The 27,954-nt window shown below is 49.3% G+C and overlaps 1 protein-coding gene across 7 annotated transcripts; it reads right to left on the reverse strand.

Annotated features, from left to right (window-relative positions):
- Positions 1 to 1,086: 1,086 nt before the first annotated feature.
- SH3GLB2 (SH3 domain containing GRB2 like, endophilin B2) lies at positions 1,087 to 27,953 on the reverse strand. Of its 7 annotated transcripts, XM_069772156.1 has the most exons (13): positions 27,804 to 27,953; positions 19,229 to 19,370; positions 18,754 to 18,882; positions 17,392 to 17,525; positions 16,820 to 16,912; positions 14,635 to 14,646; positions 12,534 to 12,596; positions 8,089 to 8,112; positions 5,208 to 5,297; positions 4,605 to 4,705; positions 4,105 to 4,119; positions 3,218 to 3,479; positions 1,087 to 2,565 (listed from the first exon to the last, which is right to left on the reverse strand). In XM_069772156.1, the coding sequence occupies exons 1-13, from the start codon at positions 27,864 to 27,866 to the stop codon at positions 2,458 to 2,460; spliced, it is 1,236 nt and encodes a 411-aa protein (XP_069628257.1). In that variant the 5' UTR covers positions 27,867 to 27,953; the 3' UTR covers positions 1,087 to 2,457. The 7 variants fall into 7 exon arrangements, with proteins under 7 accessions (XP_069628257.1, XP_069628258.1, XP_069628259.1 ...); XM_069772157.1 differs by lacking the exon at positions 14,635 to 14,646; XM_069772158.1 differs by lacking the exon at positions 4,105 to 4,119.
- Position 27,954: the final 1 nt, after the last annotated feature.

Below are 27,954 nucleotides of genomic sequence, written 5' to 3' on the forward strand. Positions count from 1 at the left end.
CATAGTGGATGCTGTCAGTTACATCTGTGTTTTAGAGCTATAGCTTCACTTTAGACAGCAGCATCTCAGCCCTGAACTGTACCTTTACCTGCCCCTCAGCCACAAAGGGGCATGGAACAGCCTTCAGCCAAGCGTGGGTGGCTCACCATGACATCTGTGAATAAGCAGCATGAGACTGTAATCTTTCTGTAGAGAGCCCGTTAGAAGTAGCAATAGATTTTGCATGTGCTCTTTCCTAATGCAGAGGGAAGGGAGCGCTGGTGCCAGGAACAGACTTCCTTCTGGCTGTTCTGAGGAAAGAGACACCATTTTCTGCATCATTAAGCTGCTGCTGTTTTTGCTAAAGCTGTTCTTTCTTTAATGCACCAGGGAGGGGAATAACAGGGAAACAGGGATGTCAGTGGCCTGAGGGAAAGCTATACATACTGGAAGCTGGAAGGGAAATAGCAAGGTTAGATCTATAAAAGGGTAAAACTGTGGTAGTGGTAATCATGGCAATTGTAAAACTAACTAAAATAGTAATATGATTTGATTTCCCTGTTCCCTTTCATTAGAGTTTAACCAGAAAAACTGAGTATTGTTGTTAACACTACAGAGCATTTCAACAGCTGCTTTTCCTGGGAGTTCTTTCCAAGCTGGGTGCTAGGGACAAGGTGTTAGGATTTTAGATTAGCAGCAGATCTAGTTTCCATAACAACAAAAAAAAGTCTGTTAGATCTAGAATAGCATCTCCAGTCTCTCAGCAGCTAAAGTCATACTGCTGCTCTATTTTTGCTTCAGGTTAAGGAGAGAGCTGTTGTTTCTTAGAGTTCCTGAATCTGTAGTACAACTGAGATGTGTCATCTGGGAAAGGAACTGCAAGACATTAACAATCTTAAGGCATGGTGAGAGGGTTAGCTGGGGCAGGAAGGATTAGCAGCTTTGTTTTGCTTTTACACCCAGCTTCCAAGACTGGGATAGCAGAACGGCACAGCTCCCATCTGAGATGTCTCCCTTTGCCTCTGTGCCAGCACTGCTTGTCCCTGCAGTCGCATGGCTGGGGAGTGAGGGCAGCCCTGAACCCACACAAGATGCTGAGGCAGGAGGTCAGGCAGTTTGTTTATTGGCAAATAAGTGCTGAAAACCATGAGCCCTACATACACAGGTTCTCAGTGCCCTGTTATATTAGAGTGGTCACAATACCAATGGGGAAAGTGCAAAAGATAATAAACAAGCAAAGTTAGTTCTGACATACCGAGGGGAAGGTTATGAACAGAGAGCTTGGTGCAGGTGAGTTTCTCTTCCATCCAGCTTGAGTGGAAAACTAGTTACACAGCAGCAGAAGTCCTTTAGGCGAGCTCTAGCTAAAAAGTTCATTATAGGGTTAAAAGGCATACACACCTGAGCACTCCCTTTGAGCTAAACCACCACATACATCAAGGGCAGCCTGGATTGTTTAGTGTGTGTATGGCCAAGAATAGTTCATTGTTGGAGATAACAGCAAGTGTGACTACCCCTTACTGTACTAGGATGCACCAAGTCTGTTCACTGCTGAGATGGGAGGGGAAGCATTAGGTAAATCTGTGATCTAGGGTGAAAATAAAGTCAGGCTAAAACATGCCTGGAACAGACACACTGAAAGAAAAGCCTGGACAATTAACACAGGGAGCAAAGCTTGTAAAAAAGGCTTGTAAACTCTTTGCAGTCCCAAGAGGAGTTTCTCAGAGGAAATGCAAGCAAGATGCATGGTCCCTTGCACTGAGGTTTGATTTTTGACATACAGGCCCTATGTTATTAGGTCAGTCTTCACAAAGAAATTTCCTTCCAGCTTCAGAGGACAGTTTTAGACTGAAGCCATCAGGCACCATGATAGTAAGCATGGCTCTTGGAAAGCCTTGCATTACTGTTCTCCCACAGGTGAGCAAGGTGGATGGGTTTTAACAGGCTTTTAATTCTTAAATTCAGCTTCCTTGCCTTAAGAGCTAGGACAGGTCAGAGGGTTTTGTGTGGGACACTTCCCCACTGGAATGCTTGATGGTTTGACTTAGCAGTAGAATTGCCTGAAGAAGAGAGAGGACGGGAGGGGCAGACAGGCACTAACCCACACCAGACACAAGGGACATGTAACTTAAACTCCATGAGCAGTTGCTGAGGGAGACAGCTTGCTGGCCCTGGGAAAGCCACTGTGATAAACAAGGCTAGGGTAGGGTAGGAAAAAAGTAATCAAGGAATCTTGCACCATCAAGACTAACCTCCAAGCAGGCTGCACTGGTAGTTAAGGAATTCAGTCTTAGGTGCCATCAGCCCTTTCCCAAAACCTTTCTGCAACAGTTTTACCACTTCTTTCCCACAATTCCCGTATTAGCAATGGAGTGTCAACTCTGAAGAGAGCAATGGTCTCGGATGAAGAAATCCGCATTAGAAGTGCCAGGAGATGAGGGGTGCATTCTGCTTGTACATTCTTCTTCCTGGAGAAAATTAACTTAACAGTTCCAAGTAAGTGACAGGAACTTTCCCTTTCTGGTTCCCTCTTTCCCCTATGAGCCAGTCTGGATCCATGCCTGGCAGGCTGTACACAGTGATCATCTGGGGAGAGAAGATGGCATTAGTCAGAGCTCAGAAGTTCAGACAGGTATTGAAAGAACAGTAATTTCTGAAGTTCATATAGCAGGCATCTGTGGCCTTTCCCCAGAGCTATCTGCAGCTTTAATAAAAGAGCTACAGAAATCTGCCCAGTGATGTCCCTGTTGCCTTTTCATTCTCCAAACTGACTTAAGGTATTTTTGCATACAGAGTGGCATGATATTGCTATGTCATCCCTTCTGAATACAAAAGTTCAGTCCAGTGAACAAAAGAGTTTGCAACTTGCTGAATTTCCTTTTTTCTCAGCATGATTAGACCAGGCCTCCAGCCAGTAGCTTATCCCATTGCTCTCAGATAAGGTAGCTATATTTGCAGGTCACAGTGAAGACACTAAGTATTGGGGTATTTTGTTAGCTGAGTACAGTTAGACTCCAATAGGAATAGAAGAGTTATTGGGGTGGTGTTCTTAAACAGCAAATGGCCACAAGCACAAGCTTACTGCAACTCAGTGGTTGCTAGTGTCAAGGAAAAGACTCTATGAATAGTTCCATAAATCAGGGCTTTTGAGCCAGGAAAAGTAACCAAGACCTTGCTGAGCATGCAATGTGCTGCTAGGCAGTTATAGCAAAATTCAATGCAAAGGAAAGCTACCAACCTCATCTGCAAGAAGTGCCAGCTCAGTGCTGTCAGCTGCTTCATAATCATAGAGGACTCTGGCCTTCCGTGTCCCACTGGCAGGAGGCTTGACTTCATTTGGGTTGAGTACACTCTCTGCCACAGTATTAGGCACCCCAACAATCGTGGGCACAACTGGAATAGTAGGCACAGCAGGGAGTGTGGCAGCAGCAACAGCTGGAGGAGAGGTAGCAGCTGGGGGAGATGTGGACTCAGCATTGCCTACAAATGTGCCTGAAAATCTGACACAGGAGGGAAAAAAAAGCAGAGTTCAGTATGTCTGTAGTATAAGGAAGCAAGAAAGAGCTCTTTTGTTCAGTAATTACACTGCAGAGATGATGCTCAAGAGTTCTAGCTAACAACTGTAACATATCTACACTGCCCTTCAAGTGGGGAAATGCACTCAGTTCTCAGGTGCTGAGACTATGCAACAGGTAGTATTTGTCTGCTTATTTTGATTCCAGTGTCCTGATACAGGGCTGGCACCTAACTTGCAGAGTACAAGACTGAAGCATGGCACCAGAGAGGGGTCTGGGCAGGTGCTATTCTTGGCTCTGCAGCTGTTTTACTGGGTCCGTTGTGCTGTGTCCTTGCCCTGCTCTCATGTGGTCAGTGTTACCTGTTTAGTCTGCTAGTTCTTCAGGAGAAGGACACTCATTGTTGCTGTTAAACTGGATACCACAACTGGAGGCTGCCACGCTTTCTGGGCTCTCTAGACAGAGGCAGCTCAAGCCTCATTTATCTGTAGATACCCACCTCTGCACTAAGGGAGTGCAGCTCAGGCTCTTGCAGCGAGTCTGCAGAGACTCTAGAGTGTGGCTGAGTCAGAGAGCTCTTAAAGCTAGTTGTGTGCAACATCTTACTTACATTTCTCCTTTGGAGCTGCAAGCATGGAAAAGAATGGAACAGGAGTAGTGAGTGATCATGTAGAGGCAACAGCCCCTCCTGGGTCAGGCCACCGCGCTGATGTGGCAGGTAACAGACAAAACAGCCCTGCCTGCGCCCACGGGATGTGCAGCCAGCAGCACAGAATTAGTTACTGCTGCAGCTGAGCACACTCAGGCTCGCTGCTTGGCAACAGGAATTTGTCTCCCATATGATTTGACTAATCTAGAGGAAGAATGTTCAAACTCTCATAGCCATCATGCTTTGAGATGAACATATAAAACCCAGATGAATCCAATGGCAAAGCCTGCTCTAAATGCACTGCCATTGGGATTGGTCACCATTCCGTAAGCTCAGAAGCTCTGTCAGAGCTTGGAGGGGGCTTTAAAACTTCTCCCCAACATTATGATGTGGGATGGGGAAGGAGGCCTGAGCTAGGGGTAACCAGATGAGGGAGTAGTAAAAGAAGTCTCTTTTCTCACCTGCCCAGTTGCTTCTGCAGGTCCAGCATGTATTGGTAACACTGAGCGTAGTAGTTGGTCTGAGACTCCACAAACTCATGGAGACAGCGAAGATGATTCACCTGGAGGGAGAAGGACCATAAGACGGTCTGTGAGCTTGGGTGCCAGGCACAGGAACCCTCTTCCTGCAGCTACTTCCTACCCCAAGGGAAGCAGACTTGTGCAGGCCAGCATTTAAAAGAGTTACTTGGTTGGCTTGAATGCACTGATTTGTTAAGTTTGGGAATGTTGCATAGGCCCAAGGGTGATCTCAGAGAGAAGGCTGCTTGGGGCACTACAGCCATGCCCATGTGGCTAGCCCACAGCTCTAGTGTTTCTCTGGCTTAGAAACATTTTGAGGACTGCAGAACTGCAGATGCCACAGTGGCACTGCTTGTGCATGGTTCATTATGTTTTTACTTTGAGCATTCCAGGTCTTATGAGGCTGCTGTAGGATCCAAATTTATGACCTCTTGTACCTCTACTCCCAATGCAGGATTCCATCATCCTCTTGGCATTCTTCTAGAAAGGAGCCAAGAATCTGTGTAGTCCCTGGCACCCCCCCAGTTACCTAGGAAGACTCACATGTGTGCTGCTGATCCCCTCCAGCAGGAGACGTGTCACCTCTGCCTGTCGATCAAACTCAGTCTGTGTGAGCCGCAGCTCATGTTCTGCCTGCAAAACAGGACAGGGTGTTCAAGACAGCACAAGGCAAGGACCCCTATTCTGCCTCTTCCAGGGAGAGGCAACACCCACCTCCTCCACCAGCATGCCCCTTTGACACCGAGACAAGTGTGTTGCTGGCTCAGTAGGATCCACGTGCACCTGTGACACTGAGCATCAGGCACAAGACACCCTGGGTTAGGATCCCAGAGGCCTCTGGCTGTATTTCAGCTTGATCCTACATTGGATCATTGCAGGTCATGGAACGGCAGCTCAAGACTGATGCATCAAGCTAGGAAGCTCCTAATCCCACAAGACTAGAACATGAAGATGGAGAGGCTTTGTTAATCCTGAGGTATGTGGAAAGCCAGTCCCATGGCAGCACTTGTCATTTCAACTCCCTCTTTCTAAGCCTAAGGTGTAGGAATGTGAATGCCTCCCTAAGTTTCTCTCCAGCAGTGCAACTTCTGCCAGTATCCTTTTTATCATCACAGAACAAAGGCTGAGGCCACAAGAGCATTTACCAAATTGATGTTACTGACTAAATCTCTCTGCAATGGAGATGAACACCCCAATCCAACTTCTACCCAAGGCTCTCTTTTGAAGCTACTTGCTTATTTTGAGCTCGGAGGAATTAAACAACAGTTAATAGAAGGAACTATGCAGCAGACATTGGGAATTCAAAGACAGACTGATACTGGAGACCCTCTTTACCAAACAGACAGAACATATCTCCCCCACCAGCAAACAGCATATTTACACTAGGGCAGTTTAGCAGTACCAGAAAACCCAGGTGGATCCTTGCAAAGAAAGAGCTCCAGAAGTGTTGGAGCAGTCAGGTGCTCTGGTGCCTGCTCTCCCTTCCCACTGCCAGAGGGAAAGAGGTGACAGGCACATTTGTTCTCTCTAGCATATATTATTCCTTAATGCCACTCAGAACATGCCAGTTCCCTCTTGGAATGTGCTGTGACTGATAGCACAGAAGAGTGATGTCCACTCAGCTACAGCTTACTGGAAGGAGTATGGGTTCTGTGTTCTTTCCCCCTTCTCCAGGAGGGTGCAGCAATCGGAGGGCTGCCTGCCTTGGTGCAGTGGTTCCTGCATGGCCCCAGTCCTGGGAGTGAGCTCCTTTTGCTGCTTTGGAAATGCCCTGATCAATCTGGCACTGGAGCGACTTGTCTGGAATTGACCCCAGAGGGCTAATCCCAGACAGGTTGATAATCTCAGAGCAGAGGCCACATCGCTGGTGTTTCTGAGCCAGGTCTCGCCAGAGGAGAACCAGCTTTCTCAGCAGGGCAAGCTAGAGGAGCTGCTGCGGGCCATTACATCTCTCATCTGGTAACAGCACTACCAGTACTGTTGTACAGCTAGGCTAGAACAAAGAAATGCTTTGACTGTCTTCTAATCAGATTTGTCTATTTTAAGCTACAACTGATCTATTTTCTTGCATCCTCTGTATGAAAGGGATTATTTAAAGGAGAAGGGGGAATGTTACAGGAAATACCAGTGCAATGCCTTACTAAACACCAAGAGATTCTTGCTCCAGTGAGCCAAGCAGAGGCTTCAGTAGCAGCAGAGCTATTTGAAACTCGTGACAGGCAGACCCAGCTCCATTTCGCACTGCCTGGGATTTGACTTTCCCTGCTAGCTCCAAGCAGTTGCAGGATGTAGTTTCCTATAAAGCCAGCACCAGACTGTGACCTGGAAGATCCCTTCCAGTCTTGTGCTTCTCCAAGACGCAGAGAGCTTTGAAGTTTACTGACATACTTTGGTCTATCCAACTAGGATAGACAAACAGAGCCTTGCATACTTAGAAGTGACTGCGGTCAGCTTATTTGTTTGAGGGACTGAAGGGTTTAAAGTACAGGATGAGCTGGTTCAAAAACAGCCAGTCTGCTCTGATGATGCATTTAGAATAAGGCAGTAAGAGGTTGCTATCATGCACAGCATGCAGGAATGTGCCATTCTACCACCTTGCAGTTCAGGCTTCAGGCTAACATCTGCTGGGGGTGTTTGAGGTATGAAAGGCAATGGGATCCCAGAAGCTATCTCTGGAAGCTCCATACCATGCTGGAGCTCCACAGGGAGCTCACCCTGGTCTCTAGTCCACTAGAAGCCCTCCATCCATCTTCACGGACAAGTCACACTCCCCTTGTGGAGCCCAGAAAATAAACAAGATCTGGGACTTTGCCTCCATGGATCCACTCAGAAGGGGAAGTGCATCTCACCCAGACAGAATCAACCCCACAATAGGCTCCAAACCTCCCACCCTGCCCTCCTGACAGAGCTGTTCCCTCCAGCAGCTGGAGCTGTTCATGGGGAAATCCTCTGTCCTTGCTTCAGCTCTGCTTAGAGCTTCTCTTCAGACCCCAGAACAAGCAGGCAAAGGGGCTACTAGAGGCTACTGCATGGCACATGCAAAGTTGGAGCAGGCAGGGCCTTTGCCACGTGAGCAGAGCTGAATCACATCACAGTGCATCACCTCTGCTCCTGCGACACCAGTGCAGCGTTCTCAGAGTTGTCTTTTATCACATACAAATGCACGCCTGGTTTGCCTAGGAAGTCTCTCGCACCAGGTACAGCCACCTGGCCCACAAGGCAGGCCCTTCCCAAGCTGCTGTCAGAGTCGCACTGAACCATAGAGCTGCAGGATCAGGACTGGGGCTGACAACAGCAACATCCCACTGATCCTCCCCTGCGTGTGTGCAGGCACACCAGCAGGAAGGAGTCCACAGCACCCCCGCCCCCTGAACACCGACAGCACTCCCAGAAGGTTTGAGCACAATTTCAGCTGGATACTTACTTTTTCCACCTCGTCGCTCCAAAGCTGTAGCGGCCACAGAGCAACAGGAAAGGAGATCAGTGTTGGAGACATCGAGAAGCACTTGGCATTAACACCAATTGGCAAGGGCACTCCGTGGACACAACAGGCCAGCTCCAGGGACAAGCTAGCCCTTCACCCAGCAGCAGCTGCCAGACTGGTGCCCCTTCCCCTCATTCCTGCACCCTTGAGCTCAGTTTCACAATAGAAGAGCAAGTCCATGCCACCAGAGCCAGCAGCACTCCAGCTCTGCTCCCTGCCAGGGCTGTTACAGCAACTGCATTCAATGGGCTCCAGGAAGAAAGCAATTAAGCAGCAGAGTTGTCTCAACAGCAAGGGTTACTTTACTGAAGCCTACAGAGGCTGATGTTGAAGGACCGCCCTTCTTTTAGGATTGTGGGGTGGCAAGTGAGCTGCTTGAGCCCATGAATAGGGCCTGGGAGCTGCCATGAGCTCAAGCCAGACAGAGGCCAGTGTTCCTCACCTACTGGTCTAGAGAGCTCAGGTTAACAGGATCATAATCCAGCCAATCTGTGCTACCAACAGGCATATTTAGCTACAGCAAGGAGGAAGCAATGGCTGGATGCTGCCTTTGAGCCAGGCAAAACATCACACTACTCCTTCCCACTCTCCTCACCCACAGGGGCATGATCGGGGCAGCACAACACTGCCAGCTGCTTACTGGGATCTGGCTCCAGGACATGAAACAATTGGCAACATAACTCAGGCACAGCAATGGGAAAGGGAGGGAAGAGGTAGAAAAACACATTGATCCTTCCCAGAGGTCCTTGGCTTGGCCTTTCGTCAGCAGACTACTACTCCCTCAGCCCTCGCAACATGAAGAGGAATCATCCTGGATCAACTGGGAGCATACCAGCCTGCCAACAACACCCCACATCAGTGGAGCCAGGGGAGAGATGAGGACCTTAGCTTCACCCTCCGATGTCACCTTTGCAGATTAGGGAAGTTCACCATAGCATGGCTGAATTTGCACTGCAGGCACCTAGGAGCCCTGTGCTGGAATCTGTGGTGTCAGAGGGAGAACACACTCAGTTTAGACCCAGGGTCTCCCAACTGAGCCTTGTTGAGGTTTGCTCACCAGCAACTGCCCTCAGGTGGGCTGTGGTAGCCCCAAGTGCAGAAACAACTTCACCAGCCAATATAAGGAGCACCTGCAGAAGCTACCTGCGCTGGTGAAGGGCTGGAGGAAGGTGTTGTGCCAGGCTCCTTGGCTTGCTGCCGGCTCCTGTTCTGGCTTCCGCCCCCTGACCTGCAGCTCAGCTCCTGTTCCATGGTACATAGCCTGACTGGCATCTCTTCTTACTTCAGCAGAGTTATTGTAGCTGGTTCCCTTACGATCACAGGCTGTCCCTGTGCAGTGCTCAGTGCACTGCAGCTGGGTGTCTCCTCTGACCTTTAGGTGGATGTTTTGTTACTGTAAATCAGAAACTGGTTCAAACAACGCTTGCAGAATTTCAGCCATGTGTGGGGACATAAGCCCCCTTCCCTTCTCAGTCTGAGAGCTCCTACTCTGGAAGGCAGATGGTGGGAAGAGCCTTGTAGGCAGCTGAGAAGCAGGCCCTAGCCTGAACTGCTGCTCTGGCACAAGACCTCTCTTGGCACACCCTCATGTGTTTGGAGGTTTACTATAGGGGCGATGGGAAGCTTTCACTCTGGCCACAGGTCTTCCTACTTAGATGTTGTAGACAGTACTGAAACCATTTCAGGCCCAGTTGATCCTTGTAGTACTCACTGAATTCATAGCCAGATCTGTTTCTCTTTTGTTGGCCTTGCTGTGCAACCTCCAGCTCTGACCCTATGGTGCTCTGGGGCAGTCCAGCTTTGCCCAGATCTATCCCTGGGCTAAGGCACTATGTGGCTCTAGTCAGAAGCATTTCAGACAGCTCAAGGAGCAGAAAAGGCCATGATCTGCACCTATCTTCCTCCACCCCAGCTCAAGCCAGAGGAACCCTCTTTAAGGCACTCAATATGTTTTTCTTGGAATCATTCCTAAGAGTACAGCACATGACAAGGGGCAGGGTCTGAGAGAAAGGGATATTTAGGCTTACGCAGCCCATGTACACCTTCTTACACAAACCCAAAAGGTCAGTGTGGGAGAGAGGAGAAATGGCTCCTCAGCCTCCAACTCATACAAAACGAGGGAGGTGCTTGTCTCCAGATGGATCTAATTCCATCTAAGCCCTCCCTGTTATAGAAGGGGGGGGGAATAAAAGCACCATGTTATCCACCTCTCAAAAAAGCAACAACATAAATTTAGAATCCAAATCAGAGCCCTGCTGAGAGCGTATGGTCAAGGAGAGAGCTGACCTGTTTGCTCACCTGTAAGACAAAGTTGTAACCTGGGCATAAGCAATCCCTCACTCCAGAAAGGAGCAGAGCTCAACAGCAAGGTGAGCAGCAGCCACTGCTCTATACTGTCAGTACACGCTAAGGCTAAAGTAGCATAAGGACTCTGGAAGAAAAGCAGAGCAACAGTATGAAGAGCTCCTACCTTGCTGCAGTGCCTGACCCTTTGGAATGAATGCTGGGATTAGAGAGCTTGTTGCAAAGCAGTCCTGCCTGCACAGAGCTGGGCAGCAGTCTGGGCTCAGCCCATATTTTGCTAATTAGAGATGCCAATTGTTATTCAAGTCACCCCTGCTAGTGCAGCTGGACTTCAGGTGGCACTTCAACCACCAATTGCAACCTCTGAAACAGTTTTGGAAGCCACAAGGACCACTGCTGGCTAGGCCAGTGGGTTTCCTACAGGTGCCCCTGGTAGAAGGCCCTGCTGTGCAACCATCAAACATGATTAAGTGATCAAGGTCAGTGCTGGCTGCTTACCTAGAGCAAGTCTGTCTCCTAGAGCCCTGCTCTGATATAATCATTGCTGCTGTTAGAGCTTCTCTAGCAGAGCTCTGAAGAGGGACCACTGAACTAGGCAGAGATGTGCCAGGGTAGACACGGGTGGGCTAAAACCCCCCCCAAATCTACTTCTCCTGTCATGTTACTGTATTTGGTATCTGCTCCCCAGAACAGCTTTGCAATACAGCAAAAGCAGATCAGCTTGCAGTTTAGTGATGACTAGACACGTTCAACTGAACATCTGGGCACTCTGCAAGATGCTAATGCATATTATACAAATCCTTGCCTTCAGGTCTGCTTTAGAAAGCCTCAGGGAATGATCAGGAAACCCTGGTCTGATCAGAACTATTCAGAGGCAGGGAAAGCCCAGTTTCTCTCCTTTGATTCTCTTAGAGCTCAGCTTTAGTCCGTTATTGTGCTGTCCTTGGAACAGACTTTTCCAAGGGAGAAGCCGGAGCCACAGGCTCGCTGCTAGTTGCTGCACAAGGAGAGATGGAAACTGAGCAATTGCTACAGCATCACCAGTATCGGCTTCTTCCTAAGGCGTCTCATCATGGGCCTGTTACCTGTGGAAATAGTTTTCTAGCTATTCTGCAAAGCTATTTCTGATCCCAGCATCACTCTCCAAGAAGGTCAGGACAGATCCCCCTGGGAACTAACACTGATGCTATCACCTTGGACATACCTCTTTCTCCAAATGGGATGGGTTTCCCATTAATCAAATCCAACTTGTTTCCATGATGTTTTTTTGTTTGCTAGAAGGTTGGGCTGTCCTTTTTCATATCTACAGATCCCACTCCCAAATTACTCTACTAACAGGCATCAGTGTTGTTCTGAATGCTATTTAGGAAGCAAGATGATCAGTTTTCAACATTTTAACGAGAAATGTGACATTGTGCAATGGGGAGCCGTGAACACAGCACAGAAAGTCAATTGCTTGACCACAACCACTCAGTGCAACACAGTAGAGATGCAAGGGGCTAGTGACCCACCCTCAGCACATCTGACTGCATAACAGCTGCCAAAAGACTGGCCCCAAGATGAAAGGAAAAAAAATTACCTCTATTTGCAGAATAGACAAGCCTGCACTGTCAGCCTACTGCATTATTGACACGATGGGTGGCAGAGTGATTCCTCCACCTTTGCTTCTCTTGACCAGTGACAAAGCCTCTGAGCACTGACACCACAGTACTGATCAGGCAGTCATGCATGTGACATTGCCAATGTACAGCTGGAACCATCCAGAAAGGCTAACCTTTGAGGTTTTTTCCTTTCAATTGCTCCACTAGCAATAAAAAAGTCAGAAGATTCCCACTAGAAATGTGGAAAAGGCATTGGCAGAGAAACTGTAAAGCAAACCAAGCAGCAGAAGTGCCAGACCCTAATCATGCACCCCTAATAGGGGTGATCTGCATCCTTAAGGTTGAGTCAGAGGAACCCTGGGCAGCCCATGTCACATTAAAATGTTGAAAACAGCAGAGCACTAGGCCTGAGTTTAAGTCAGGTGGAGAGAGGGGCAGGAAAAGGTTGGAGAGGCAACATCTAGGAGGAGGCAATCTTACCGCTGATGCGCTGGCGGAGAGAACGTAATTACGAGGTCTAGTCTCCTGAAAGTCAGGCACAGCCTAGTGGGGGAATAGAGTTTCATGTACAAGTCACGCAGAAGAGTCGGTCGGACAATGGATGGAAGAAGGGACTAGTGGGTTGTTTTTTTTTTTTCCTGTCTGTGCTGGGAGCTTAGTTCTAATTCCTATGGGATGGCAGGAGGGAGGTCTCCCAACAGTCTGGGCAGTGGTGCATGGAAGCTCTCCCCAGGTGGAAGCCAGGCTTGCGCAAGAGGAGGTGGACTGGCTCATGCAGTCACTCTGGTACTTGAACAGCAGATATTTCTACTGTTAGAAACTCTGCCTGTACTTACAGCTATCCGCTCATACAGCAACCAGTTGGAGTGGAGATGAGACAGCACAATCTCAAATTCATTTCCCATTCCCTTGCAGCCAGCAGGTTGCTCATGTCACGTTGGCTCAGTCCAGTGGGCAGGACCTTCTTTCCCCTTGCTTCCCACCTACAGTCCTAGAAGTGTCCCTGCACAGGGCCTTGTCATTAAAGTGGGCATGTTTACTAGGATCAGAGCACCCTTTCCACTGTGCCTTTTGAAGAAACAACATCTATTTGTTCTTACTCTCACCAAGCCTCTGGGCATGTTTCCTCCTAACAGACTCAGATCTGCTATAGTAAGGGGCATGGCTTAGCCAAAGCAGATCTAATCCAAAGCCTTGCTGTTGCCAAAGGCAGTGTATGAGTTTTCATCCCAGAGGTCAGAAAACCTCCAAGCCATCTTCTCCATAGCTAAACCTCTGCCCTGGGGCAGGAAGACTTAAGCACTGGATGTTTTCCTCATTGGGAATGCAAGGGATCCAGTCCATCCCCACACCTGTGTGGGCTCCCTAACCATCACATAACATGGTCTCTCTATTCAGCTAAGCTAAGACTCCTAGGACAGCCTTTGGCTGTAGCATCACCCAAACAGATAAGCCAACAAGCTAGCTTACATCAGGACCATCACGCTGGTGCGGTGGATCAGGGTATCCTCCTGGTCAGCTTTTACTGTGCAGTGGGTTGGTGTGCAAGGCTGGCACACAATCCAGCTGTAACCCAGCTATGTTGTTAATCCTCTCAGGCCCCACATTTCCTCTCCCAGGTCCAGGTTAATCTCTTTGCATCTCACCCAGATCTACTTATACACATGCTGACCCGATTTGCTGGGCCCCGAGCAGGCTGCTGGAATGAGTGACCAGTGTGTAGAAGAGCAGTCAGGCAGTCCCAACATGAGATTTTTTTTTTTTAAACTGTCTAGGAGTTTTGGGGATGGCTAGAGGAAGGAATAAGGAGGAGTGATTCCTATTACAAGTCAAACCTGAATATAGGGAGAAAAATGCACCAGTGAGATTTGAGACCAGGACAGCAATAAGGCTTGACTCCTCCCTATGAGGAGAAGATATGTTTCAAAGAAATAGCTTCTTATGCTTTTTTTTTTTTTAAAAAAAAGATCAAGAGCAACTGAAGAAACCTCTCCTCCCATTCCCTGGTCTCCAGGGAGTCCCAAAACTAGTCATAGCACATGGGATGAAGGAGGCAAGCTGCTCTTGCACTCCTATGCATGGAAAAGTTGTATTTGCAAGCAGTGGTCAAAAGGGACCCCCCTCCCTCCCCTTTCTGCTCTTGTAATGGGAAAAAACAGCAGAGCCCTGGAGCCTGGAGGATAGAACAGCACCACAACCAGATAAACCTGCCTGTCATTGTCTCTGGGCTGCTTCCCTTTCAGGAGAGGGACTTGCCACCCAACCTGACCTCCTCCTGCCTATGGCTGGAGGAGCCTGAGTGGGTCTTTACAGGAGCCCCTGCCTCTCTTGAGCACTGCTTGCAAGCAGCTTCGATGGAACTGAGTGCATGCTCCAGAGGGGCTGCAGGCACCCGACAGATGCTCCCATCTTTCTGGAGCACCTTCCCCAGGCAGCCACAGCCCTGACCACGCTCAGCACATGCTCCAGGGCCAGTCCCAATGGGACAAGGGAGATATGAATTTTCATTTAAAATGGGAAAGAGACAATGAGAGGTGTTAAAGAAAAAAATCACAGCACTGTTAGCACAGTCAATACTCACATCTCCCTCACACTGAGCAAATTACAAAGAAACAAAACAAAAAGGTTAGTAAACAAAACAGCATCAACAGGAAGGACAAAGCACAAAGTCTGAGGGAAATGCACAAGCCCAGATACTCAAACAGCAGCTCACAGGTCTGGGCAGCAGCACACTTGGAGGGCCAGTCACGAGACAGAAGCTGTAGAAACACAAGTTTGCACTACAGAGGGGAAGAGCAGCAAGAGAGTGGTGAGCTGGGAGAGGTGCGATACTTTAGGCCAGCTTGGATGGAGAGGTGTGACATAGGACTCCAGGCATGTTACAGGGAACATTGTGGTTTAATGATGAGTTAACATGCCTAGAGCAGAGGCAGCAGTTCTCACCCCCATACTGGGAGCTTCCACTTGTGCCTTGTCCTTCAGTAATCAGTGAGGTGCCCTGAGGCCAGGGACCCCACCTGGGGGTGGGTGGGTGCTAGCTTAAAGCTAAACTGGGTAAGAGATGGGTGCCCACAACAACAGCTGAGGTTGCTCTTGTGTTGTGTGATCTCTGTTTCAAAGAAGCAGAGTGGCTGAAACGTGGCTTGGGGTGAACACCCTGGAAAGCCTGGACTGGCTCTGCATCCTGCCTGGGGCACCCCAGCCCTGCAGTTCCAGTAGGAAACCAAGTTTCTCTTTTCCAGCTACAAGGAAGTCCCTCACCCAAGGGTCTGTGTGCAGGTGAGAGGGCTTGGGATCACTTCACATAGGAAGCAAGGTAAAGAGGGTGGAAAGGGAAGAAGCACAGGAGGTATCTGAATTCCTGCTCTGATTTGAGCTTAGATAAAGCAGTGGCCACCACTTCCCACTGAGACTGGGGGCACTGTCCCCTTCAGAAGGGGAATCAAAGATCCCTGAAGTTACCTTCAGTGGACCTGGGTGACCTGACTGATGAGAGGAGGCTTTTTCAAAAAGGCAGCTATCACTTTTGTTAACCCGAAGCTTTGTTCAGGGCTTTCCCACATAGGCCTGAGCACTTCCGTTAGACCTGCTGAGGGAGGCCACTGAGCTTAGCACAGCTTCCCCATATGGCATGGATGCAGTCAGAGCTGGAGAAAAGGGAAAACACCTGGGAACTGGCCACCCAGGGAGCTGCAAGGCCAGAAGCCCAGCTGAGCAGATGGCTAGAAAACAGGCTCATGGCAGGGCTCCTAGGCTGGCATCCCAGAGACTGACTGACAATGATTGCTGCCTATTCTGATTGCACACGTTTGCTAGTTGAGCTCCTGGCCCCAGGCTAGAAGCAGAACTTGGCAAGTCCTTGTGCCAACAGCCAGAGCGCTACAGGATGTCAATCTGCTTCAACAAGGCCCTCCAAGGGAACCCATCAGTGCCCAGCTACACCCTCTCTGCCTCCTGCTACACCGCCTCTGCCCAGGGAGAGCCCAGCTCCAGGAGATGCCTCAGGCTCAGGGAGCACCCTGAGCTGACAGGCCTTGTCAGCCTCAGACAAGCACTTTAAAGTGCTTATCCCCATTGTTCAGGGCTGCAGACACTGACACTGCCTGACTTAACAGTCCCTTCTGCACTGCTCTGACCTAGGACCTTTGCTAGTTTACTTGCCATGATTTCCCCAAAGCCAGAGGGCAAGACTAGCCTGTAACTAGACAGCACCATGAATTAAGTGAATAGAGAGGCTGAAGAAAGGACGTCTTGGTAGCCAGTCTGACCCCAGCTGCTCCTTACAGGCTCCTGCAGCGCTCCTGCCTGGGGAAGACTGAGTTAGCAGAATCCTAACTAGTCAGAAAGCCTGGGACAGCTGCAGAGCCCCAGCATGCTCTTCCTTTACGCACCTCCCAGCTCAGCTCTCTCTTGACTTGCTTTGAGATCCCCAGGGAAACTTAGCAAGTCCTCAGAAGACACAGCCTGTTAGTTACTAGCACAAATCATCCAGGAACCACTATCAGTCAGGAGGCAGGAGCCTGGGTCAAGTACAAGTTTCCAGACTCTGGAAGCTCAGAACTATTTGTTTCAGCAGCTCCCCCAAGGGAGGACATCTCAGGAACAGGCACATGGCTCCTGCTCCCAGTTCCCTTGCATACCAGATGAGGAATTCCCCCACCCATGCCTGCCAGAGCCAGGACATAGTAGGGCAGCCTAATTTTTGTCCATGTGAGCCAAGCCCTGGGGCCAGAAGGACGGAGAGGCAAATGAGGGGAAAAAGTTACCGCTGCTTTTGCCTCAGCAGCTTTGGCTTTCTTCAACCTGGCTTTGCAGGCATCCAGATCCAGGCGGCGGTTCTGCAGGATCCTTCGCTCTTTCTGGAAGGGACAGAAAATGGGTAAGAGCAGACTGCTTAGGAGCTGTTGGGGACAAGCTACCAGCTAGGAATCAAACCCATTTCCTTATCAAAACATGCTAGGGAGAAAGAAGCAGTTGATATGTTCATCTCATTAGCAAGAGTTTTGGGCCTGGCTGCCAGGGATACAGGCTAACCTTCTGCAAACAGGTCAGCCTACAGGTGGGTGGTGCCCACTAAGCTGCAGGAGTCAGGAAAGGAGTTACCTTCCTCATGCACATCAGCTGGCAATCCTTCCCTGCCAGAGAGGGAACCCTGAGCAGATTGGTACTCCTGAGGATTGGTACTCCCCTATCTTTGCATTCTTTGAGGGGAGAGGTATGGAGTCCTCCGTTCTCATAGGGAAGGAAAATGAGTTCTTCCAGCACTGTTTCGCTCTCCTCCCACCCTTCTTATCTTCAGTGATGTGACAAACTTCCCCTTCCCTGCTACCATACTTACAGATATGGTTCGCCAATCCCCTTCCAGGAAGTTGCGCAGTGGGGTCAGGAAGTTGATTGAGGCAGAGTGGATGAAGTCCCGTTCTGCTGCACCTAAGCGCCTTTGAGTCTCTCCAACTTTTATCAAGGTCTTCCCTGCAATAACAGGAGCCTTCAACTCCAGAAGAAACCAATTAGCATTGTGTTGGCTTCAGCCAACTTGCCCAGAGCTACCATGCTCCAGTGTTGGGTGACAAAGGCACAGTGTACTCTGCCTGGGCAAGGTGACCATACCCATACCACACCAGCTTCAGTCCTAACTACAGTTTGCTTTTAGCTTGACGGCCTCTTCTCAGCTGCTCCCAGTGCAGCTTTGATCTTATCCATCTGCTGAGGCACTTACTCTACTTATGTCCTTTTACTGCTACACCTGCTTGCACAGAATGATCTTTGTCTCATAAAACAGAGACACAGGATCAGAGCAGCAAATTAAAAAGCACCAGAGCAGAAAAAAATGAGTTGATTAGGCAGCACTGGCTATAGATGCAGTTATAGCTGTTCTGCCTGTAACAGGACTCACTATTGAACAACTACTGATTTGGAGAGCAGTAACAAAGCTCACGGCAGAGGCAAGGACAGCTGGAAGTTAAGGCTATGCTTCTGTGCAGGTCTGCTCCTTAAAGAAGCCCAAAATTCCACCAGGAAGGGGCAACTTAGGATTTAAGAGTAGAAAGATGCTCCGCATGGTTGGGAAGGGGCCTGTTGAGGCTTGTAGCCAAGCACCAACCTTCCCAAGTCTGTTTTCTTATTCTATTTCTGCTGAAAAAGATTTCCACCCTCCACTTGCAGGACACAGTTAAAGGATGGTTCTCCTGTTCAGAGTCTAGAGAAAGTCTGTGCAACTAGACACCACCTGAGACCAACAATATGCTCTAACTGGACAAAGCTAAAGCCATTCACTGCAACTCTGTTCAGGCTAGTTTAGAAAGCCACAGAAATAGCACAGAACAGTTTGTGTACTGTAACTAGTTCCACTAGCTACCCTGGATCCATGTGTCTATTTCTTCTCTAGCTCTGCCAGACTTGAGGACTATTAGGAATGGAGGGACCCCTGCCCCTTTTCCCCCACAACATGAAGCATGCTTTGCTGTGGAGTAAGACTTGGCTTCCTACTCCAGATGGGCTGTTTGCTTCTGTGCTAGAGAAGATTCTTCTCTGGCAACAGTTTTGACATGCTAATAGGCAGGTTGCCACAGGGGGAGCAGGCTACCCTGCCCCCTTCAAGAGGCATGCTGCAGAAGTCTTAACCCAAAACCATAGTGGGGATACTCTCTTTAAGAAGGGGTGGATTCCCAGGGCTTTTTAATTAGCCAGGCTGACTTACCGTAAGGTGTCCCTGGCCCAAAGTCGTTAGCTGCTTCCGTCATGTACTGTGCCAGCAGCTCCCCATTGGTGACCCGGGAAGGCACCTTCCGGTCAAGCTTCTCATAGAGGAATTCTTCTACTCTGGCACCTGGAATGAGGATACCACCAATGTTACAGGATGGAGGATGAAGGAGGAGCCCTTGGAACTGGCATTCAGGGCAGCCCACCCCATGCAGGCCTCAATAATGCATTGGATAGCAAGCATCAGGAGAAGGTGTCCCCTCCCTTATCCTCAGGAGCACTGCCAGGCTGTGTAGGGCAGCAGCCAGTCATATCTCAGCTACATAGGGAAGGAAGAACAGGCCCTGCAAAGATGCGTTTCCTTCAACCCCCACAAACTCAATGCAACAGGGCTGTCTGCCAGAGGGCATGTCTTTTTACACTGAGCTGCAAGTGATATTTGACCTTCAAGCATTAGAGGAAGCTGGACTTACTAGGGTTTGGCTGTAGCAGAACTTCAGTCTGACGCAAGATCTTCTCTGTCCAGTTCTTTGTGCAGTCTGCCCTGGCCAGAAGGTTTTCAAAGTGGGCATCTAGTTCAGTCTTCTCAGCCTGGCCCAACTTTTCTTCAGTAAACTGCAGGAAGGAGGTAGTCATTAGAAGGTCCGTTCTACTAAAGCAAAATTAGTGTGCTACAGGTCTATTAAGAGACACTGAGGCTTCTTCTGTCTCATGTATTTATCTTAGAGTAGAGCTAAAAAGCCTTCAACGTGTCATTTTTTTGTTCCCAGGCATCTTTCAGGGGAAGAGGGCAAATTTTTGCCCAAGAGTGGAACAAGCCTTGAGCTAAAAATAGAGTCCAGGTTTGAAAGGTGTTCCAGAATAAGTAACTTTTAATAAGGTCTGGTACAAAAATACTCTAGTTGTGAGGAATCTATTTAAATGTGCACACGGCTTGCAGTACTTCATGCAGGAGAGCAACAGGCATCCTTCCGGTGAGGCAAGGTGCCAACTCCCTTCACCTCCTCCAAACCAACTCTATGTCCTGCAAACCCGGTGGGATCAGAAATGCCACTACTACCTCACAAGTCAGGCTTTCGTCTCATCTTATTAGACAAGCATGTACACAACATCGGTTTTGCTACAGGGCTTGCGAGTGCCCTCTGACAGCCATCAGACTGACAGCATCTGAGCAAGCACTGCCTCCCAGCTCACCTCCTGCCTTGCTGGCAGTGAGCTGCCAACTGAGCATCTGAGGTTTAAGGAGGCTCAAACTCAGGATTTAAATAAAAATGGTTCCAGCAAGTGACTCTTCCTCTAGGACACACTCTGAAGCAGGGTATTGAGAGAAATATAATGGTGTCCGAGTTCTCTCAGCACTCGGATTCATACTGGCAATGGACTCTCCTTCCCTCTGTGATTCCTTTTAAGTTTAAAATTAGCAGCAGGGAAAAGCAGGCTGTGCAAGTCTTCAGTGTTTTCATACTGGGCAGTGACATCTGACAAGCAAGGTTTGTCGGTCTGGAAGTATAGTGTCAGATGGCCTGGATACCCCCCATTGCTTCTGTGGGGGATTTCTGAGAGAACAGCCCATTCCCTCTCACCCCATCCCCATTTTCCACTTGCTTCTCTCAGTGAAGTTGGCCAACTTCAGTGTATTTTTAAGCACAATTTCCTGCTCTTGATGGAACCAGCATCTTGTTGGATCATACTAAAAGATCCCTTTAGACAGCTATGCCACTTAGGATCCTACAGAGGTTGCAGCTGTCCTTAGACCTTGTTGCTGGCCTCTGGTGCCACTGTTGAGTTATCAGGACGTGGTACTGTACAATACCTGATACGGTCAGGTGCCAAGAGATTAAAGCCTAGCTAAAACTCTCAGATGAAATACAACTCCTGTCTGATCTGCCACTTGTACCTTCTCCTCTCCCCTCCCCTATCCCTAGCTCTAGATGGGCCAAGATGCCCTCTTCATGGGGTCTTGGTCTGGTGTCTGCTGCCCCTCCTGAAAGGCCTTCTGGCAAGCTCTGTTCCTGTGGCTCTCCAACAGCCCCAGCTGCATTCACATCCAGTACAGTGCTGGGAACAAAGTGAGATAAGGAGCAAGCCCAGAACCAGCACGTGAGGCAGGCAAACAGCCTTTAGGAGTCCTGTTACCAGCCCTGCACAAATGTTACTAGATGTCAGAGATAGATAAGCCCTGCAGGTATGTTTACACAGTGACCTGTTTGGGCAAGACTGGAGCTAGAGCCAGTGAACTGCTTTGCCAGATGTCGGTGGTGACAGATACTCAACTACAAGGACAGTCACACTCCCTCCTGCAGCTCAGTGAGGACAGAGTCATCGCAGCCATCCAAAACCAGGGATTGCTTCGCCCATCTCTTCCTCAGCACCGGTAGCCCCTGGTTACTGGCACTTATTTTCAGCTCAGTCTTGCCATGGTCCCCTGGCTGTTGCTGGACATGGCTAAAAGCAGATTCAAGGTGAGAGGGTGTTTGTATTGCTTTGTACCTAACGTCTATGATTGTCTTTAGGGGACACACACGACTATCAGACATGCGTGAGCGGCTCTGATAGGCTCTGGGCTTCCTCTGTCACTGTTGGAAGCCCAGGGCTGTTTTCAGACTCTGCCAGGCTGGGCTGAGTCACTGCCATGCAGCAAACTGGGGCTTCCCAGGTATTTGGCACCAATTTGAGTCATCTGTTTAAGAGCTTTCTTAAACAAGCCAAGACTCTTTGATGCAAGCATAACAGTCTCTCTCGCCCCCCTTTCCCAGACAGTTTTTTGAGATCTCATCTCACTTTCAAGTCCAGCTCTTCTTCCTGCAGTTTAGACTCATCCTGCACCAGCATCTGCCCTGGAGCTGTCAAGCCTAAACCCAGTTTCTTATTAGCTGAATTTAGTCAGCTTCTTACAGCATTTCTGCAGAGTCAGATCACTGCTGAAGCCCTCCAGCATCTCCACAGTGCTACTGCCAGCCTCTTAAACCACTCCAGCTCTGGGGTCCTTTGCTATATTTACAAGCAGCATCTCCAAGCATCACTGTCCTTTGCAGCTGTTTTCTGTAACCCACCCCTTCATCTGCTGCAGTGGAATAACATGGGTCATTTGCACAGGACTTTGCCAGGGAGCAGCCAGGACTCAAACTCAGTTCTTGTCAAGTCAGGCACTAAAGCTGTCTGTCTTGCAAGAGGGCTGAGGACAGGCACCATGACCACTGCAAACCTGGGGGCTATGCCAGAAGGGGAGGATGGGCAGGAATCTTAGTCACAGCCTGTGGCTCCAAAGGGTCAGGCAGGAAAACAATCTCTTATTCAGGCTTTCTTTCAGCACTGGAAAGCACAGAATGAACATCATGAAGTGGGTGCAAGTGCATGGGAAGCTGTAACTCACATGCAGGGAGACTGTTACCCTATTTGCACTTAATTCCCTTAGTGTCTCACTCACCCCTGTCCCAGAAGTCAGCTATGCTGCAAAGTCCAGAGCCAGGCACAGCCTCGGGGCAGTTGGTACCATTTCATTGCAGGTTTCTGCAGAGTGTGCTCTTTTTCCTCCCCTGCAGCACACTTCTACCTCCTTGTCTGTGCATGGGGAGCCATTGATCCAGCTCAGCTTGACCTCTAACATGACTTTTTAGATGGGTCAGAGAACTCATTTGACTTCACACCACTACTGGGAATGTGCCATCAGGTGCAGGGGAGAGCAGGACCACCTCTTGCAGGAGCAGCTTGCAGAGAGATCATATGAAGCTTCTCATGAAAGCACAGCCAGCGAAGGAGATTAGAGGTAAGTTACACCACCTTATCCTATGAGCTGGTTCTTTTTCTTGTCTGGTGCAAGTGGAGATCTGAGCTTTCAGGTGGCAACAGGTCTTAGATGCTGATCTGCTCTTAACTGGCTACCCAAGTCAGTGTCCCCAGTGAAAAGCAAGGTAGAACAACAGCAGTTTATGAAGTCTGCCTACTTGAGTACTTCAGGCAGAACTCTCCCATAAAGGATTTCTGTTCCTAGGAATTTGTTTTCATAACACTTACAGAAATTTCATTATTTTTCCTTCCCATTGAACAGACATAAGATTTCACTGTGAGGCCAAGAGATGCAGGAGAACAGATGAGCTGATCATATACTCATGCCTCCTGACTGTAAAAAGACAGATTAAAAATATTTTGTGTCTTGCTGCTCCTGGACTAGAGGCATTGCTGCCTTCTGCAGCACCAAATACTCCAGACTGCCACAAATGGGAGGGTTATTTGGTTTTATCAAGTTGACCTACAGGCTTGGTGTATATCCACCTGGGATGGAGTCAGGGTGGGCTGAGCACATGCAATTGCAATGCCTGGGAACCTTAAGCTCCTCCATCCTGCTGTGGTAGAACTACTCCCATTTGTTTTCTAGAAAACCTGATGGTTAGATCAACAGTCCTGCCCTGAACCAATTCCAGGATCTGCATCCTGGGATCACGTGCCAGGTCACAGCGCTGAGAGGCTCCACTGATGCAGGAAGCATCCCTGCAGCTGACCCAGCTGAGCACCACTCCCATCTTTGTGCAGGGAAGCTGATGAGGTGATTAATAATGCAGGGCAGCCTTTTGTCAAGTGCCACTCTTGCTCTCCAGGAAGAGGAGACTCGTGCTGCATTCCAGGGCATCAATAATTCAGCCAAAGGTTGGGTTTCCTCTGGGAGGCTTGGCTGGCCAGCAGGAATGCTAGATGCATTATCAGGGCCCCTGTGGGCAAACAGGCTGACAGATCAGGAGAGCAGCACTTGGGTGACAGGCCCAAAAGAAGCAAGACCATGCTGGACTGCAGATAGGGCAGCTGCCTGCGTTCACAGCTTGGGGGAAAAAAATCCCCTTTCCCTAAGAGAGTCGGTAGAGACACTGCTGGGATGTCAGGAGGGCAAGCAAGTAGAACTGAGCTGGATGGGTCCCTCTGCACTACAGCTACAATACCCAAAAAGGCAGTGCCTACAGCCCTAGAGACTAAAGGCCATCAAGGTTAGGCTTTAAAAAAAGCGCATGCATCGTTTTCTTTGCTGAAAGCATTAGCACCTTACTCCCCTTAAAAGAGAGGGCAATAAAATCCCAGTGCTCCCACTGAGTTATGCCAACACTACAGCTGTTTTGCACAATGCAGCATGAGTTGACTTGTGTCTCTTCCAGGCTTTTGTGATTTTTCCATCCCTCTCCCCTCCAGCTGGCCCAGGCCTGTATGCTGTGAGCTCTGACAGGGTAGCTGCAGCCCCCTTGCAGAGGATCTGGTGGCAGAGTTAAAGTCCTTGTACCACTTGCAGGGTGCCCAGTTCTTCCAGCTGGACATTACTTATGACTTTCCACCTTAAATCACAGATCAAACTAGGGCCAGGAGTCTTAAACCAGGAATAGTCTCCTGCACCTGACAGCAGATTTGGGCCACTGGATTTTCTGAAGCCTCTGAACAGCTCAAAATGCCGAGGTTGTGGTAACATTTGCTTTTTCGGTGATCAGAGGCATGACAGAATCAATTGAGGCAAATCTACCTCCCACCTTGTACAGGGTTGCATTAGGAAAGAAGCCATAGCCACTCAGTCAGCATCTAAAAACTACCTGAATTTCAGTGGCTCTGGACCAGATACAGAGTGTTTCAAGTATTTGGTCACCAGGAGTCAGGAAAGCTAGGCTATGAGCCAAGTGAAATGGTGCTAGAGGACAGAAGGAAGCCATTAACAGGACAGCTTGGTTAACTCATGAGCAAGGCATTTAAGAGAGGAAAAAATACTGCCCTTATAAATTCATAGGCATGTTTCAAATGGAAACATGCTCTGGCCCACACCTCTTGCCTTCAAAACCCTTTTCTTAAGTCACCTCCTGTTCTCTTGACTTTTAAGGTGTCCAGCAACCAAGGTATCAACCCCAGTAAGGTCAGCAAGCAGCAGGTCTATTTTATCTATTAAAGATAAAAGTCTATTTTATCACCACAGTTCAGGGAGATGGGGGAGTCTGTCTTTCTTCAGGAGCTTCAAGATAGAGTAAGTCAACCTCTAGCTGCTGGTAGTAATTACATTAGCAGTGGGATAAGCACCCAAAAGCTGTACTCACGCTTGGGCAATTTCACCCAGAGCCAGTTTACATCAGAACTGACAAAAGACAGACACATACAATTATTTCCAGACAACCCTGAGAGAGCCTGGCTTGCAGCCTGTCTAGAACAGAGACATCCAATGCGTTACCTTTGAAAGGAGAGTTGCCAGTTCTGTAGGGATGCTGGAGCTGTTCACATAGTTTGGGATCAAACCCACTTACTGATAACTGGAAGGTACAGCTGATCAAAGAGAAAGGTCTCATACTTCAGTAAAGATGAAGAGAATGACCTGTTTGAAGTCTGTCTGCAGGTGTTAGGGGCTATGTGATGCATCCCCTCTGAGGATACTAACTCGATGGCTGCAACCGGTGGTGCAATCCCCAAGCGAGATGCTGAATCTTGAGTTCTATATCCTTGCAGCTGACCAAGCCTAGAAGCTTGTTCCCCACTCCCTGGGTAGCAGAGCTGACCACCACCTTCACACCCCAACTTCTACCATCTGCTTTGCTTTTCTGAAGGAGGTCATAAGAGATGCCATGAAGTCTGCAGGACACTGCCTGGTCAGGGAGCCACATACACAAGCCTAGTAAGATAGTTACTGCTTATACAGCTTTGGGGAGATACTAATCACCTGCTTCCTCACAGCCACCTCTGTCCTGCTCCTGCTCGAGATGAGTACAGGATTTGTCCACCCAGGAGCACATAAGCCCTTCAAGCTGCCTAGCTTCTCCTCTGGTAGAAGTCCTGCTAGCTGGTGCCTGAGCTAGGAAGAGCCATGTAAAGGCAGCAGTGGGGTTTTGAGTTGTTTTTTGGTTTTGTTTGTTTGTTTTTTTGGTTGTTTTTTTTCCTCTCTCATGAGAGAGATCCTAGTCCAAAATCCTCCATCCAGCACCTACATTAGGTTGTATTTGACAAGTTTCAAACCAGGACTGCTCCTGCCCTAGGCCTCAGAGAAGCCACCCCAGAGGTGGCATGCTGACCATGCTCTGTCTCCTTTCCCCCTTGCTAAGCAATGCTACAGCCCTTCTTTGAGTTAAGTGTGTTGGCCAGACAGCAATAGCTAATGCTGTCTGAGTGGCACAGCACATAATGGCCAGTCCATTTATCTCCCAGTCATTGCAGTTCCAGTAAAACATCACTTTGTTAAATGCCTGGAGCCAAAGAAAGCATCTCCAATGCTATAGAAAACCAAGCTTATTCTAGGCAGGTCCTATTCCCCTCCTAGATCTGCTGTGCTAGAGTGCTACAAACCCAATCCTTACTGCCAACAGCAGATCTCAACTGTCATTTGTGGCTCTTGGTGGAGATAGGGCAGTGCTCACCCACACTAGCAGCAGGACTCTGTGGGGACAGCCCAAATAGGCCTAATTCCCTCAGCAATTACATCTCAGAAAGTGGTTTTCAGCCTCAGTGATCCATTTCCTTCCAGTCTCCCCTCCTTACACAAACACTTGCACGCTGTCTACAAGTACCAGTGCCCATTTTGTTTCAAGAAATTACTATTGTAATTAGGCATATGAATATTCATATACAGGATTATGTGGAGTAGGTGTAGCAGGCAGAAGCCACTATTTATAAATGCCTCCTTGCTCTAGAATCACTGTGTGCAGACACTGTTCCCATGCCTGTCTCCTTCCTACGCCTTGAAGCTGAAAACCACTTATCAGAGACTTACAATAAGGCTTCTAAACACAAGATTTCTTTACAGCATTTCTTCCTTTCTTCTGCTACCAAGGTCATTTGCATGAGAACAGCATCTTTAAGCTTTCCATCTGCTCCTTATTTTGCACCTGTAGTTAATATCTCTCTTTTTCATAACATATGACTCATTGGCACGGTTACAGGAGGTGATATCTGTTTACAGGAGACCAGTTCCTAAAGAGCCAGAATTACTCCACTGCACAGAAGGCTTGGAACAAGACAGCACTGCTCTGTTTGTTTATCAACCCCCACACAATAGGTAGAACAAGAAGCCCAGTCCCAGAGTCACCACCTGGACTTCACTTTTCAGGCAGGATCCAAACCAACTCTGACTTGCCTCTTTCCTCTCCTGCCCAGCCAAAAGCAGTTTTCCAGTTGTTACATCTGGGAAGTGGACAGACTCAGAAGTCACACCTCACCACCTGCTGCACACTTTGCTCCTCAGGGGTAGCCACATTTCTTCACACCACAGCTCCAGGGAGTCACTGCATCCCCAGGCAGCTCCTGATCTCAAGTTTGTGAAGGACGGTCCCGATGCCACATTAGCCCACTGAGACACTGCTTGCTCAGCCTCAGCAGCTCCTTCCCATCACTTTTAAGAGTACCATGTTTTGTCAGGGCCTGGGAGCTACTGTTACCTGACCTCCTGAGGGACTGAGGTACAGACCATCTGCAAAGCCATCTCTACCACATCTCCCTAGCAAAAGGGAAACAGTTCCCCGATGGGTCTGGGCACAGCTAACTGAACAGCTGTTTGCAAGATAAGCTTTTCTTTAAGAACAACCATGAGGCAAGCAAAGTCCTCTCCACACTCCTCTGTCCCCTGCCCCAATCGATGTATTGGTTAGAAGCATCTCTGGGGCTGTTCGCCTTATTAACCTTTACCAGACCTTCTCACCGCAGCAGCAGCACCAGGGTTTACCTTTGCTCCTGCTCGGGATCGTTCAGCACCACTCGGAGCCCCCAGTGCCCGGAGGTGGCTGCTCCGGGGGCTGTGGCTCACTCAGGCAGCCCCATCCACCTCCAAAAATCATTCTCCAGCCTCCCTCGGGCTGGGGGGGGGGGGGGAACCCACCCTGCCTCTACCGTGGCCTCGAACCGCGGGTCCCGGGGTGCGGCGCAGAACGCTCCGTGTCCGTGCGATGGGAGGGAGGGAGGCAGCGGGAAGACGCTACCGGGGGAAGGCCCGGCGGCCCAAGGGGAGCCCCGGCGGCGGGCAGGCCCGAGCCATCCCCCCCCGCCTCGCCCTCCGCCGCCTCAGGCGGGCGCCGTTACCACGGCGACGCGCTGCGGCCCAGCCCGCCTCACCTGCATGGCGCGGGAGAAGAAGACCCCCGCGTCCGACGCCAGCTTCTTCACGTTGAAGTCCATGGCGGCACCGGGAGCCGGAGCCTCCGCCGCGCCGCGCCCCCCGCTGTCACCGCGGCCGCCGCGCCGCCCGCCCTTTATAGCGCCGATC

The sequence above is a fragment of the Haliaeetus albicilla genome, chromosome 26 (genome assembly GCF_947461875.1).
Source record: "Haliaeetus albicilla chromosome 26, bHalAlb1.1, whole genome shotgun sequence".
NCBI lineage: Eukaryota > Metazoa > Chordata > Aves > Accipitriformes > Accipitridae > Haliaeetus > Haliaeetus albicilla.

Coding starts and splice junctions, on each gene's coding strand:
- SH3GLB2 (XM_069772156.1), bottom strand. CDS start 27,866: ATGGACTTCAACGTGAAGAAGCTGGCGTCGGACGCGGGGGTCTTCTTC. Junction 18,883..19,228: donor TCTGCTACAGCCAAACCCTA/GTAAGTCCAGCT, acceptor TCCTCATTCCAG/GTGCCAGAGTAGAAGAATTC. Junction 4,706..5,207: donor AGGGGATCAGCAGCACACAT/GTGAGTCTTCCT, acceptor TTCTCCCTCCAG/GTGAATCATCTTCGCTGTCT.